Here is a 16246-nt window from a genome sequence, read left to right as displayed (position 1 = left end):
CATCTTCTCAACTTTCCCCCTCATCTAAGGTGTGATGACCCTCAGGTTAAACCACCACTGGTCATCTCCCTGTAATGATAGTGCAGCTACATGATCTGGTAGGAATACAGTGACTTTTTAGCTTCTAGTCATGGTTGTACCTTTTTGTGGTGCAGTAATAGTTTCTACACCCTTAAGCCGGAAAGCCTGGGTTCAAGTCTTACCTGCTCCAGAGGTGTATAATAACATCTTTGAACATGTTGCTTAGCAAAATAGGTTTTTTTTAAAATGTAATAGATAGTGCAAGCTCAACTGACAATCCTCAATCGGTTGTCAGCATAACTCCTCACACGTTCAGGATCATCCAACAAATGTTGTCCGGTTGCAGAGTCAATAGACAATAGACAATAGGTGCTGGAGTAGGCCATTCGGCCCTTCGAGCCAGCACCACCATTCATTATGATCATGGCTGATCATCCACAATCAGTATCCTGTTCCTGCCTAATGTTAGACACTATGTCACATATTTTGCAATCAGGGGTTAATCGCAGAACATGAATTGTGTTGCAGCTTTTGAAAACTTTGGTTTGGCTACACTTAGGGTATTGTGTTCAATCTGGTCACCACATTCAAGGAAGGATGTAGAGGCTTTGAACAGGGTGCAGAAGAGGTTTACCAGGATGCTGCCTGGAGTAGAGGGTATGAGCCATAAGGAGAGGCTAGAAAAACTCAGGTTGTTTTCTTTTGAGTGGTGGAGGCTGGGGGCACAAGCGATATCAGTCTATAACATTATGAGATGCATAGATAGGGTTGACGGTCAGAACCTTTATCCCACAGTTGAAATGTCTAATACCAGGTGAGAGAGGGAAAGTTCAAAGGAGACGTGAAGAGCACGTTTTTTAAAACATTGTGGTAAAGGTCTGGAACGCACTGCCATGGGGTTGGTGGAGGCAGATATGATAAGAGTATTTAAGGGACTTTTAGATAAGCATATGAATAAGCAAGGAGTGGAGGGATATGGACCAAGGGCAGGCAGAAGGGATTAGCTTCATTTGATGTCATGTTCAACACAACAAGAGGTTAAATAATTTCTTAACTAGCAGGGTATCAAAGACTATTGGGGTTATTCAAGAATTGTGAAGTTGAGATTAAAATAAATTCAGTTATGATACTGTTGAATGGCAGAGTGAGCTCCAAGGACCAAGTAGTCTATTCTCAATCATTGTTCATATGTTTGTTTGTATGTTAATTTGCCTGTACCTTTCTTGCTGTGAACAACTGAAGGGACATGCTGTTGATACAATCTGCTAATCTACAGGCAAACAACCCACACACCTGACATCATATTGGCACTGAAATTCATGGACCATATCACTCATTTATGTGATAGGCAGAATGTCCTTTTGGCATGACAGCACCAATCTGTTAAAGGCAAAAACCACTTGAGTTGTTTCTGCATAGAAGCAGCATGAAACAGATAGCTTCACCTGTTGCTCTAACTTTTAAGTTAGCTGACTTACTGAGGATAACCTAAGGTAGATTGGGCTTTTCTCAGGACCACGGTTAACCTCCAGCTTTACAGCCTTCCATGAATTTGCACAATAAACTGTGAGAAATGATTTGGCCAGGGTAGCCATAACCCTACTAGATAACTTTGATGTACCCTATTTTGGTATCTAGTTTAGCTGGTGAACAAATGAATCATGCCATATTTATGAGGTTCCTAATAACTTCAGTCTTATAGTGTAGAATTGTAGGAACCCCAACTGACCAGTAAAGGCACCATTTATGGTAGACTGTAACAGAGAAACCCTGGCCAATTTCTTAACTATCAAGGAAAGCTCATTTAATTGTTCTCTTTCAAACACAAGTTTGAGTGCAACCAGGAAGGTTGACTATGATTGGTCAACCATTAAGACACATAAGGAAATTCTTACATGCAACTGCAGAATCAAGTGTATTATGCAAATCTGTACTGTAAATCAGAAATATGGAAGGGCTGGAAGGTTAGATGTCATTCCCTTAAAGACACATTTCTCATGAAATATAACAAAGATGATTATAAGAGCTGGACCTCATGGTGATCCCATGGAAGCCTCATCTATTTTGGCAGACATGGTGTCATTAAAACTGAATTCAACTGCATGAGTTGCTGAGTTCATAAGTTTAACGAATACCGATTAATGAAATGGAAGCAGGTCTAGGTTGCCATGATGTAGTGCTGTCGTGCAGATGTTGAGGGTTTCTTCGAAAGGTGCATTAGTGAATAAGCTAACAGTATAAATGGAGCATATAGATGCTATATTGCTATCAATATGCAAGTTCTGCATGGCATTCATAAATGTGAAGAATCTTTCACCATATAAACAGATAACTAGCTTAAAACTTGTTGCAACAATTTACCCAAACATTTGGCCAGCTCTTATTGTGCAGAATCAGTCACAGATAAGAAAGGGCAGGCAGTAAGAACGTTTACATGCACTGCGCCAGTTTCAACTCAACAAAATAGGTTATAAAATTCTCTGATTCATTTCTCAGGCCAATGCCCTGACCAACCATACTGGCTTAAAATGAAACAAAGCCCGGCTGCTAACTATCAATCAGCATTAATGGGTATATTCTCCACAGCAACATCTCTACCAATCAGGGTTGATTTGCCAACCAACCAACACTGTCCTTTCATGCAGTGTAAATGTTAGTTTTTTCCCTTTGAATTTACATAATTGTAAACTATTTTGAAAAGTGCATCTTTGACTAAAACAATCTTTTTCCACCAATTTTCAAGTTCTTAACTATTAAGTAGCTAATAGTTCTATTAAGGTCAGAGGATGAAATTTATAGTATAAACTAGTGGAAAATGTTCAACTTTCGATGTTAACACTGAATGTTAAACTGCAAAGAATGCTATAGTATAGTAGTGCTGTAGTAATTGCTGTTCTGAGAAAGGGTCACCAGACCCGAAACGTTAACTCTGTTTTTACCTTCACAGGTGCTGCCAGACCTGCTGTGCTTCTCCAGCAACTTCTGTTTTTGTTTCTATAGTAGATAGGCTGTTATCTAAGATCAGTGTATTGACAAAAACACTGCAGGATGTTTTTTGTCCAAGTTGGTACTAAGTGATGAAATGAGCAGAGTGCATAGAGGAAGATCAAGCTGAGAAGATTGCATACCTTCAATAGAGTCTGCCCAATTGTCTGTTTCCTTCCATTTAAGTGATCTGAGAAACTCTTCACAGTTTTTCGCGATGTATCTGCATCCATTCAATTATTTGCTGCCCAATTGCAGAGAAGAAAACTTCCCTCACTGTTAGAAAAATCATAACATTTTAGAACAGGGAATCCATTGTAAAAATGCTCTGCCAACGTATCACTCCTCTTGTATTATCCTCCTCTCAGTATTAGTCACACAGAAATCCTCAGATCTTTACTCACGACGGCATGACAAATGCATGAATTGGTTCATGTTCTGCAACAATACATATCTGTAATTCATTAGGAATCCAAACAAAGACATTAATCACATACATAACAACAAGCTTTAAATTCAGACTATGTTCCTCTTTAAAATATCTAGCGCGTCTGTTCACACTAACAAAAGAGAAATCATGCAATATATAAAAATAATCATTCAGTGTTAAATATAACAAGCTAGTAATACTCAGCAGGTCAGTCAACATTTGTTAAGTGATAGCGATTGGTTAAGCTCACTTGGATGGGGTTTAGTTTGGCTCAGTTGGCTGGATGGTTAGTTTGCAAAGCAGTGTGATGCCAACAGCAAAGGCTCAATTCCTATCATAGACTGAGGTTACCATGAAGGACTTTCCTTCTCAACCTCTCCCCTTGCCTGTGGCCCTCAGGTTATATAACCACCAGTTGACTCTCCTAAAGAGAGAGCAACCCTATGGTCTGTGAAAATTCAGGTAAATGTTTCAGGTATGTATTTTCATAGGTACTAGAATATGATAGCAACTAGATCTAAATTACTTGTCATCATCAGCTAAAGAGTTTAATTGTCCACCATGAAATTCTGCGTCACTGATACAGGGTTCTGTGGGTCCTCATGTAGGTGATGAGCCCATTCCCAGAGCAGAATTTCTGACCACATATTTGACAGATATTTCCAGGAGATGGCATAGTTTCTTGGCCTTGAGACTGCTGAAATTCCTTTCTGGGTTTCCTTTTCCACTTTTCCTCTTACTGATGGATATTGTCAACGGATCATGACCTTTTAGTGGTTTCTCCTCCTTTATGGTCTAAATTATTAGTTCCATTTGTGTCATTAGTTGATCTGTCTTATTGCAAATCCTTCATGCATTCAAATAAAGAACCCTTAATTACATTTTTTGTAACTATTAATCTATGCATGGACCATACTAATGGACAATTACTGTTAAACTCTACCTTTTCCTGCCCCACTGTGCTTGATTTTACCCCAATTACTGCACTGTGCCTTTTCCTCAACCCTCCCATTTAGATTTCTAATCCTTCCTTCTCTGAATCGTTGTGTCCCCAACCAATCCACCCTGACCATTTCCCTTTTAGTTTAAAGCCTTATCGGCAGCACCTTTGATATAGTTTGTCAGGATTAATTCCAACCCAGTTTAAGTGAAGCCCATCCCAACAGAGCAGTTCTCTTTTTACTGAGTACTGACACCAGTGCCCATAACTCAAAAGTCACTTCTTCCCATAACATGCTTGGAGCCATGCATTTAATCCTAATTTAAGGTTTCACCCTCTGTCAATTGACACATGGCTCAGGTAACAATCCAGAGATTATTATCTTTGATGTTCTGTGTTTTATTTTGGATCCTAACTTTTCAAAATTTCTCAGCATTCTGAACGTCATTCCTGTTTCAGCAGGTTATACAACAACTAGATGCACCTACTCACACCAAGTTCATTACCCACTATGAGGAGATCTTTTTTCTTTATTCATTCTTGGGATGTGGGCATCGCTGGCTAGCCAGCATTTATTGCCCATCCCTAATTGCCCAGAGGGCAGCCGTGCATCCACAGCCACACATGAACCAGACCAGGTGAGGATGGCAGTTTCCTTCCCAAAAAGACATTACTGAACCAAGTGTGGAGCTGAATGAACACAGCAGGCCAAGCAGCATCTTAGGAAGACAAAAGCTGATGTTTCAGGCCTAGACCCTTCATCAGAAAAGGGGGAGGGGGAGAGGGTTCTGAAATAAGTAGGGAGAGAGGGGGAGGTGGATCAAAGATGGATTTGCAGTGGGAGAGAGATCCCCTGAGGTTTGTCTGGAGGGAGGAGGGTAACTTCTTCAGGTTAGGCATCCCTGGAAGAGGCTTCGCAGTGAGGTTAAAATTGTATCAGAGATAATGGGAACTGCAGATGCTGGAGAATTATCTCGGATTCTCCAGCATCTGCAGTTCCCATTATCTCTCTCCACATTACTGAAGCAGATTGTTTTTTATTCCTGGCAATTGATTCATGGCCATCATTAGATTCTTAATTCCAGATAGTTTATTGAATTCAAATTCATCATCTGCCATGGTGGGATTCGAACCCAGGTCCCCAGAACATTATCTGGGTCAGTGGATTACAGTCAGCAATAATACCACTCTAAATTTCCTTAACCCTAGTGCAGGGTAGGCAGCGCAACACAGAGAGCAGAGTTTATCCCCCTGAATGTGCTGTTCCTTATCACTGTTATGTTTCTCTTTGCTCTCCCCACTTGAACGATATCCAGCACCAGAGTTCTCTGGTGAATTTATTTATTCATCCTGTACCCCTTCTATTCATCCATTTGGGCCTCATTCCTCTTGTTCAAAGTCAATGGTTGAGTACAATCCATCACTACATCCGGGGTCCCCATGCCTGCCTGACTTGCAGTCAGAACTCTGCTGTCCCTGACCATTAACCAACTGTGAAGTTCTACCTAACTAAAGAGGTGGAACTATATTTTGGAACAAAGTATTCAGTTAACTTTCCCCTCCCTGCTGCTCCACATTGCCTGCAACTCAAGCCTCAGTTGAACGACTCTGAGCCAAAGTTGCTCAATGTGAAAACTCCCTGCAGAAATGATTTTCTGAAAATGCAGTGCATTTCACAGATTCTCATACATTAGACTAGCAAAGTATACTGCTATCCCTGCTGTGTCTGAATATGTGCATTTAATTAGTCAATTCACTATTAATTTACACTGCTAAAGTAATTTACACAGCGAAAGTAACAGCAGAGACAAAGACAAAATCCACTGGTGACTGTAAAAGCAGCTGTTCCTCCCCTAATCTGACTTCCCAGCTGTATAAAATTCCCAATTTAGCAGTCATTCCTTGTCTCACTTAGTGCTCCCTCTCCATGTGGAAGCAAAGCCTTACTGCTCCCCCCGTTACAACAGCTTAGTCAGATTCCTGACCCAGGTGAACGATGTGTAGAAGAATGCTCAAGACATGAAAGAATGAAGGCAGAGATAATGGGAACTGCAGATGCTGGAGAATCCAAGATAATAAAGTGTGAAGCTGGATGAACACAGCAGGCCAAGCAGCATCTCAGGAGCACAAAAGCTGACGTTTTCGGCCTAGACCCTTCATCAGAGAGGGTGTTCAAAGGATGAAGGCAGCCAGCTGAGAGGTTTAGGACACTCATCTTGCTGTACCTTACAAAACCAGATATGGTCCCAACCTCCCAGCAAGATCGAAGTGCAGAAGATTCTGCCTTTCATCAACCTGAAACATTGGGCTGAAACATATATTCCCTTTGGAGCAGGAAAGCCTACAGGGTATGATATAAATTTGCCATGCAACTCATGCAGTTCCTGATGCCTACCCTTGTGCAATTTTAGCAGTGACAAGGAAGGCCACTTTAGGGCCTATATTTGCTGCTAATGGGATTTTGCCTATGAAGAGGACAGGCTAACTTTCCAGTCAAAGTAGTAAAACAATGATAGCCATGCAAGGAGGTAAGGGTACGTCCTTTTTTAGTGTCCTGCGCCAATGGAATGTCCCTCCCACAAAGTACTTCTTCTGGTCCTACACTCCCTCCAACCTGCTTAAATACAGCCCCACCCCTCTTTGCTGAAGCCCGAGAGCCCACTCCTGGCAAGGCACCAGACTTACCTCTATCTGGGCTCCTTCACAGCTTGCTTCCAATCAGGACTCACTGCAATTCCAGCATTGACCACGACTCCAGCATCTGCAGTTCCCATTATCACTTGACCACGACTCTGATGGGTGTCCTGGAGAGCTATCGGCCATTTGTTTGATTGGCAGCTCTCAAAGGCAGGGTTTTCTTCATCATGGAAGCTAAAGTCTCACCTCAAACCAATTGGCAGCCTGACTAATATTAATGGGGCTCTCCCATCACTCTCCTACCCTGGAACCCAACATAAAAGTCAGCCCATTAAGCCTGTTTCTGTCTCCAGAGATTCTGCCTGACCCTTTTATTTCCAGAATTTTCTGTTTTACAGCTCATAATTAATAGTTGGCTCTGAAAAATCCACCAGTTGGAATCATTTTGAAGAATGGCTCCCAAGTGACAAGACAAAAATAGGCTTTCAATGAAAACTGCATTATAGAAAAACACATATTGAAATTTGTTCCCATTTTGCCTTTGGGCTCCTATCCTCCTCAGTGTTTCATTTTACAGAGATGAGCAAGTCGTGCGTTCAGAGTTGTCTGCCTTGAGCATAAGTGCCCCACCTTCCTCACCAACCTGGCAAAGTTTAATGTTGGCCCTGTACTAAGAAGGTGATTTACTTCAGTATGAGAACAAAGTGAACATACTCCTCATAGAGCCATGCCAACATATTAAGCTAACAATGCGTTGTTCAGTCAGAACAATTATGAGCTGCATCTGTACTATACACAAATTAAGTTTTCCGTTTTCCAGTTTTCCTCCTGTGGTGAAATTGGGGCTGTGTTAGAAAGAGGCACAACTAATCATTCAAGACTGGGCAGTCCCAAGTGGAACTTTCAATTAGTTTATTTCCTCCCTCAATATTCTGCGGTATTTGTGATGTACAACATGTCGCTGTATTTGCCTTACCATGCATTTTAAACCAACACAGCCACAGTTACGTCATGTACATACAAATCAAGTTTCAGGACAATATGTAACCATAATATAAGGTAAGTAATCAAACCAGTTTTTCTGCTGAATGCATTTCTCTTTCCTTTGTAGTTTACTTGACTGTACTTGATCGAGTACCTCTTGTGCTGCAAAGTGAAAATCAAAAGAATACAGAGCATGTTACATTTCTCTTACTTCCATTCACACCACCACCCCCTTCACCTTTGACTTACAGTGTTTGGAATTGTAACTGTGGAAACCATTGCCACTCAATGGTGTTCAATTTTTTTTTCTTATTTTTGAAGGTAACAGCACTCATTTTATGTTAAGGTACAGTGTTGTTTTCAATATATCAAATCTCACTTTGGCTTTCTGCAGTTTCCTCAAAGGTTCTGTTTACTTCATGCTCAGTGTTTTCATTGGAGAAAGTGACACTGTAGGATTTTATTTTGTTCCACAATCTAAATAATGTTAACAGGCTGAGACATTCATTTTGTTTCAGTTTGAGATTTAAGAACAATTCTAAGTAAGGTTTACTGAAGAAGACTTATCTAGAAACACGCTTTTTCCCTGACCATATATTTCACCTTGAACGTATCAAAGGTAGGAGCCATGAGAAACATTCTTCCCATATCTGCATGGGTTTCCTCCAGGTGCTCCGGCTTCCTCCTACAGTCCAAAAATGTGCAGGTTAGGTGGAGAGATAATAGGAACTGCAGATGCTGGAGGTCCCGAGATAACAAAGTGTAGAGCTGGATGAACACAGCAGGCCAAGCAGCATCACAGGAGCAGGAAGGCTGACGTTTCAGGCCTCGACCCTTCATCATTTCTGATGCCCGAAACGTCAGCCTTCCTGCTCCTATGCTGCTTGGCCTGCTGTGTTCATCCAGCTCTGCACCTTGTTATGCAGGTTAGGTGGATTGGTATGTTAAATTGCCCATAGTTTCCAGGAATATGCAGGTTAGGGAGATTAGCCCTGGTAAATGATAATTAATGGGTGTTCTGGGTCTGGGTGGAATGCTGTTTGGAGGGTCAGTGTGGACTGGATAGGCCAAATGGCCTCTTTCCATACTGCAGTGATTGTATAATTCCATGACAACAAGCAACATTTAGCTTGATGTTAAAGGGGGTAACTGAAACGGTGGTTGGAAATAGCTTTTGATGATTTTTTTAAAGGATGAGAGAGATGGAAACAACTGGAACAGCTTAGACAGCAGAATTTCAGGGTGTGGCACTGGAATCTCTAACTACAGTGATGGTTTGGGGATTGTCAGGTGCAGTGAGAATTGAGAACAAATGCAGACAATAAACCAAAATGCAAGAAGAAGGAATCTCAAAATGAATGAAATGAGCAGAATCAACAACATAACGTAGATTTGAAGTTAAAAGTAAATACTAATAACTCTGCATTCAGGCAACAAATCGTTCAAAGTTAATGTGTTTGATTTCCAGCTTTCGTTACTGAATAGTTTTCCACTCTGCACGTCCAGCAGAAATATCCCTACTGGCTTCCTACTTAAATGTCATTTATCCTTGAACTTTCTTCTAATTGCCATCAATCCTTCTTTAGAAGCTTTTTTTTTGTTTGTTCATTTGTGGAATGTGGGTGTTACTGGCTAGTCCAGCATTTGTTACCCATCCCTAATTGCCCAGTGGGTATTTAAGAGAGCCACATTGCTGTGGGTCCAGAGTCACTTTAGGTCAGATCAGATAAGGAGAGCAGTTGCCTTCCTCAAGGATATTTTGTGAACTTGTGTTTTTTCTGACAATTGACAATGGTTTGATAGTTGTCCCGAGACTCTTAATTCCTGATGTTTATTGAATTCAAATTCCATGACCTACCGTGGCAGGATTCAAACCCCAGAACATTACGTGAGTCTCTGGACTAATAGTCTAGCAATAATGCCCCTAGACCATTACCTCACTTTTTGCCTAATCTGCCCTGGTCCTTATTTTGTTTTCTGATGGCACAGGAATTCTATGGCACTGAGATAAGTAAACATAACTGCCGTTTATTAAGAAGCACCTTGTCCCAAAATGCTACTCTAACTAACAATTGAATTCCAGATTACCTCGGAGCGGATTTTAATCGTATTCAGCACAAAATGGTCTTTGTTGTTTAAAGGAACACTGATCTCCAACTCTATGAAAAGAGGGGAAAAAAATTACCAGGTGGTCAATAGTCGCTTTATCTTATTCTTAATCTTTCCCTTAGCAGTATACCCAGATCACTAGCTTCAGATTAAGGGAGAAAGTCATTTTAAATATTAAGTGAAATGCTGCAATTAAATAACCTCAGGCTATCTATGACCCTATTAATGTGTAGTTTGCAGTTTTCCATTGGGAGCTTTTTAAAAAATATATTTGCCTTATCAGACTGAAAACTTTCAAGATGTGCATGGAAACCAAGAGATAACATCAGAAAATGTGAAGCATCAGTCTGGAAGCAATGAGTTACAGCCAAAGAAGAAGAAAAAGAAAAGGCTCCAGGACTATTGGACCTCTGGTAATAATACAACTTTTTCTGATAGCTTTGTATGTTCATAAAAAGAATAATATTCCTCTGTCACCAATGATTTAAATTCGCATTTTGGGTAGAGGTGTTAGAACGATAAATCTTTGTTTTGAAAAAGTTAACTCTTCAGGACTACGAGTGAGTTGCCAGTATTTTCTGCTTTGATTTTGAGATCATCCAAACCTCTGTTGCCCATATCCTTCTTTTCACAATGTTTAACTTTCATTTGTTCCATAATCTCATTAGCTCATTTTGTCTGCTACATAACCAGCCCCACTCTCCTCCAAGATGTTTGAGAGGCCCTGGCTGCAACTCAGTCATATTTGGTGTCTCATAAGAACAGTTTAAAAAAAAATAAGAAACAGGAACACGAGTAGGCCACATGACCCATCAAGCTCAATTCTCCAGTCATTTTAGACCTTCATTTTGCTAATCGATCTGATCTTCACATCCCTTGATCTCATGGGAAGCTAAACATCTCCGGATCTCAGCCTTGAATATACGACTGAGCAGCCACGGTTCTTTGGATAGAGAATTCCAAAGGCTCTTGACCCTCTGAGTGAGGAAATTCCTCCTCTTTTCAGTGTTAATGACTGATTCCTTATCCGGAGACAATGCCTCCTGAGTCTAGAAATATCAGCCAGAAGAAACACCTCAGTATCTATCCTGTCAAATCCACTCAACACCTCATATGTTTCAATGAGATCACTCTAGCAAGTGTAAACACATTCCCCTGAATCTCTCCTCATCAAACAAACTTTTCCTGACAGGAATCATGTTAGCCTTTGTTTCATCTCTCTAAGACAAGTATTTCCTGCCTTAGATAAGTAAACCAAAACTGCACACAGCCCTCCAGGTATCATCTCAACAAAGCCCCGTACAAATGTACTCTTGCCTTCTTGCAATAAAGGTGAACCTTCTATTTGCCTGCTTAATTGTTTACTGTACCACATAGTGACTTTCCGTGATGCTTGTACGAAGACACCCAATCTCTCTGATCATCAACATTCAAAAGCTTCACTTTAAAAAATATTCTGATTTTCTGTTTGTTCTACTTTAGTGAATAACTTCATGTTTCCGCACATTATATTTGATTTTCCCCATATTTGCTCATTCACTTGGCCTGTCTTTATCACTTTGCAGCCTTTCTGTGCCTTCCACAAGGTTTGTTGACCCAGCTAACCTTGCATTGGGAACAAACTTGGATACATCTGGATAAATTAGCATTTAAGTCATCAATATAGATAGCAAATAGCTGAGATCCCAGCATTGGTACTTGTGGCACAACATTCATTATAGCCTGCAAATTTGAAAATATCCCATTTATTTCTAGTCTCTGCCTTCTGTCCAGTAAGTAATCCACTGTCTTTGCACGTATATTACCAGCAACAAAACAGTCCCTTATCCTATTTAATAACCTTTCCATCAAGAAGTGAAATCAAGAAGCGTATCAGTGAATGGGATGAAATCAGTTCAGGTGATGTGGTTGGCATGAGTTGTAGAGCTGGCAGAGTGCTATGAGAAGTAGGTGTGAAATGTGTGAGCCTGAGGTGGAGCACAAGAATATGAGCCAGTTATGAGCTCTGATTAATAAAGCATGGTGATAGTTGGATATGCAGTGATTTGAGTAGGTTCTGAGGCTATAGATGCAACTGATAAGATACGATATCTGAAGATGCATTCACTTGCCTTGACCACTCATGTGAGATCATTGAATGTCTTGAGGTGCTGCACTGGAGCTTGACTGCTATCTGAGACTGTGTGTGGAGGTAATCCTAGTGCGTGCCTGCCATGCAACATCTCTCCCGTGGAGACCTCTTGCGCCACCTTGCACTACTCTTCAATATTTCACAGAACAGATTAATTTCCTACATTAGTGAAGAGACCTATTCCAGCCACAATGTATCACCCCTTTAAATGATGCAGGCTCGCTTTTGACATGCCATTCACAAAATTGGTATCCAATCAGTAGCACAGTTGGCAATGACTAGATGCTGATATTGAAATAAACATGCAACTCCAAATTGTTACACTGCCTGCATCACACTCAACTGGAAAGGATTAACCATATATCACAGTCCCATGTCCACTTTCAGGTACTGCCACCATTCAGTCAGTTCAGGAGATGCATGATATCTTCATGAAATTCGGTCTTCATCAACTATTTACTATAACTGCTAGAAATTATCAGCAAGTCTGGCAGTAACTGTGGACAGAAATCAATGGTAATGTTTCAGGTCCAGTGACACCTCTTCAGAACCCTTCTTCTGAAGAAAGGTCACTGGATCCAATATATTGACTCTGATGTCTCTCCACAGATGCTGCCAGACCTGTTAAGAATTTCCAGCAATTTCTGTTTTTGTTTCTGATTTCCAGCATCCTCAGTTCTTTCAGTTTTTTGCTTTGCTGAAGTAGGACATGAAATCTCAAAACTGGTAATGCTGCATTTTCATTGTGGCAAGAGTGGACTAGTTACAAAGGAGGGAACTGAATTTATAGTTAGTTTTTGTAAATTCAGAGCAGTCTGGGCTATGGGATTGCATTGCTCTGAATAAAACCCATCATTCTGACATTCACTAATGGTGAATGTGTGCAGAAAGGGTGAGGTAATAATTGGACTATGATTTTTTACGTCAACCTTTTATTTACAGATAGTTATTAACAATATGATTGTGCTATTGGAGACAGTCATATCAGATCAGAACTTTTTACAAAACACTTGTTAAACAAGATCTCTATTTACTTTTAATCAAAGCAACATTTAATTATGTATGCTCGCGTTTAATTTGAATTGCATAAGATTTTCAGCTAAATCTCACGCTGTACCATAGAGATAAGAAGTTGCAATGTGCCGTTGAGTTCACTGCTTGATTAAAGTGGTCATTCCTCATTGAAATCGAAGTTTGAATAGCATTGCAAAAGCAAAGCAACAGTTCTTTTTTTAAAAATATTTTTAACCAAAGGGCAGGGCTGATCAAGCAAAAGAAGTTGAAATGTGAGCTTCTTCAAACCTGGGTGGTTCTACAGAATTAATTCACAATCAAGCCCAGTCAAGTTTAGGATTAGATCCGCTCAGATTTGAACATTTCCAAAGGTAACTTGGCACCATGGAATATAGCCATTTTTGAAAAGTTGTTGTTGTGCTAAAGGAAGCACCTTACTGTTTTAATATTGAGTCTGGCTTTGCTGCAGATAATGAGCCCATTCAGTGTTGGGGCATGAAAATTTAGCTCTTGAAAACATTTAAGAACTACACATAATGTGAGAGAATAAGACTTATAATAAATAAAAACTGCGCAAACAGATGCTATTAGTACTAATGATACTTATTTAATTGACAGTGCCACTTCTACACAGACTTGGTAGTTCTTTCACCTCTGAATCAGAAGGATTTGGATTCAAAATAGAACTTGAATGAACTAAATCAAGGATGACTTTAAAGTTTAGTACTGCGAAACTGCAGCATTGTAGGAGATGCTTCAAATAGCACATTAATTCATGGTCTGACTGTCCTTTCAGCTTGACATTAAAGATCCTACCATTTCCTAAAGGAGAAGATATCCCTGTATCAGAGATAATGGGAACTGCAGATGCTGGAGAATCCAAGATAATAAAATGTGAGGCTGGATGAACACAGCAGGCCAAGCAGCATCTCAGGAGCACAAAAGCTGACGTTTCGGGCCTAGACCCTTCATCAGAGAGGGGGATGGGGTGAGGGTTCTGGAATAAATAGAGAGAGAGGGGGAGGCGGACCGAAGATGGAGAGTAAAGAAGATAGGTGGAGAGAGTATAGGTGGGGAGGTAGGGAGGGGATAGGTCAGTCCAGGGTAGACGGACAGGTCAAGGAGGTGGGATGAGGTTAGTAGGTAGATGGGGGTGCGGCTTGGGGTGGGAGGAAGGGATGGGTGAGAGGAAGAACAGGTTAGGGAGGCAGAGACAGGTTGGACTGGTTTTGGGATGCAGTGGGTGGGGGGGAAGAGCTGGGCTGGTTGTGTGGTGCAGTGGGGGGAGGGGACGAACTGGGCTGGTTTAGGGATGCAGTTGGGGAAGGGGAGATTTTGAAACTGGTGAAGTCCACATTGATACCATTAGGCTGCAGGGTTCCCAGGCGGAACATGAGTTGCTGTTCCTGCAACCTTCGGGTGGCATCATTGTGGCACTACAGGAGGCCCATGATGGACATGTCATCTAAAGAATGGGAGGGGGAGTGGAAATGGTTTGCGACTGGGAGGTGCAGTTGTTTGTTGCGAACTGAGCGGAGGTGTTCTGCAAAGCGGTCTCCAAGCCTCCGCTTGGTTTCCCCAATGTAGAGGAAGCCACACCGGGTACAGTGGATGCAGTATACCACATTGGCAGATGTGCAGGTGAACCTCTGCTTAATGTGGAATGTCATCTTGGGGCCTGGGATAGGGGTGAGGGAGGAGGTGTGGGGGCAAGTGTAGCATTTCCTGCGGTTGCAGGGGAAGGTGCCGGGTATGGTGGGGTTGGAGGGCAGTGTGGAGCGAACAAGGGAGTCACGGAGAGAGTGGTCTCTCCGGAAAGCAGACAGGGGTGGGGATGGAAAAATGTCTTGGGTGGTGGGGTCGGATTGTAGATGGCGGAAGTGTCGGAGGATGATGCATTGTATCCGGAGGTTGGTAGGGTGGTGTGTGAGAACGAGGGGTTCCTCTTTGGGCGGTTGTGGCGGGGGCGGGGTGTGAGGGTTGTGTTGCGGGAAATACGGGAGACGCGGTCAAGGGCGTTCTCGATCACTGTGGGGGGAAAGATATCCCTGTATCCCTGGAATAGAATACATAGAATCCCTACAGTGTGGAAGCAGGCCACTCAGCCCGTTGAGTCCGCACCAACCCTCTGAAAAAATTTCGCCCATCCCTGTAACCCTGCATTTACCATGACTAATCCACCTAGCCTGCACATCCCTGGACACGACGAGCAATTTAGCATGGCCAATCCACCTATCCTGCACATTTTTGGACTGTGGGAGGAAACCGGAGCACCCAGAGGAAACCCACACTGACATGGGGAGAATGTGCAATCTCCACAAGGACAGTCACCCAAGGGTAGAATCAAACCCAGATCAAACCACGTGTCATTGGTAAGGGAGCTTGTAGGGATCAGCAGCATGCTCAAAGCCTTGAGGCTCATTGTTTTGATTGAGCCACCTCTTTATTTTTCCTATTTTGGTTGTTTTTTTATTATACTGCCCCTGCAGAGTAGTGTTTGCAATTTGATGAATATGAAAAATTGTTAAATTGGTGGTGGGTTTATTTTAATTAAAGTAAAGGTGTTCTAGGTAGATAATGAAATGTGAGGCTGGATGAACATAGCAGGCCCAGCAGCATCTCAGGAGCACAAAAGCTGACGTTTTGGGCCTAGACCCTTCATCAGAGAGCGGGATAGGGTGAGGGTTCTGGAATAAATAGGGAGAGAGGGGAAGGTGGACCAAAGATGGAGAGAAAAGAAGATAGGTGGAGAGGAGAGTATAGGTGGGGAGGTAGGAGTGGAAATGGTTTGCGACTGGGAGGTGCAGTTGTTTATTGTTCTAGGTAGATGCTGGTTTTATGGTAATGTCATTGGACATGCAATCCAGATGCCTTGCTTACTTCTCTGGGGTAGAGGTTCAAATGTAACCATAGCAGCCAATGGAATTTAACTGTAACTAACAGCAAAAAAGAGCTGAGATCTATTTCTAGACAGGGAACAGTGGAAGCTGGTGTT

The 16246-nt window shown here is 41.7% G+C and overlaps 1 protein-coding gene across 4 annotated transcripts in view; it reads left to right on the top strand.

Moving 5' to 3' along the window:
- The window catches only part of LOC125461430 (uncharacterized), a 103116-nt gene that overhangs the window by 61546 nt on the left and 25324 nt on the right, over positions 1 to 16246 (top strand). For all 4 annotated transcript variants that reach the window (XM_059652759.1, XM_059652761.1, XM_059652760.1 and 1 more), the window contains one exon: positions 10390 to 10519. In XM_059652759.1, the coding sequence (XP_059508742.1) occupies positions 10390 to 10519 (130 nt within the window). The remainder of the gene's footprint in view (positions 1 to 10389; positions 10520 to 16246) is intronic.

The sequence above is a fragment of the Stegostoma tigrinum genome, chromosome 19 (assembly GCF_030684315.1).
Source record: "Stegostoma tigrinum isolate sSteTig4 chromosome 19, sSteTig4.hap1, whole genome shotgun sequence".
Taxonomy (NCBI): Eukaryota; Metazoa; Chordata; class Chondrichthyes; order Orectolobiformes; family Stegostomatidae; genus Stegostoma; species Stegostoma tigrinum.
Note: the sequence above shows the minus strand (reverse complement) of the source record. Positions and strands in the feature narration are given on the sequence as shown.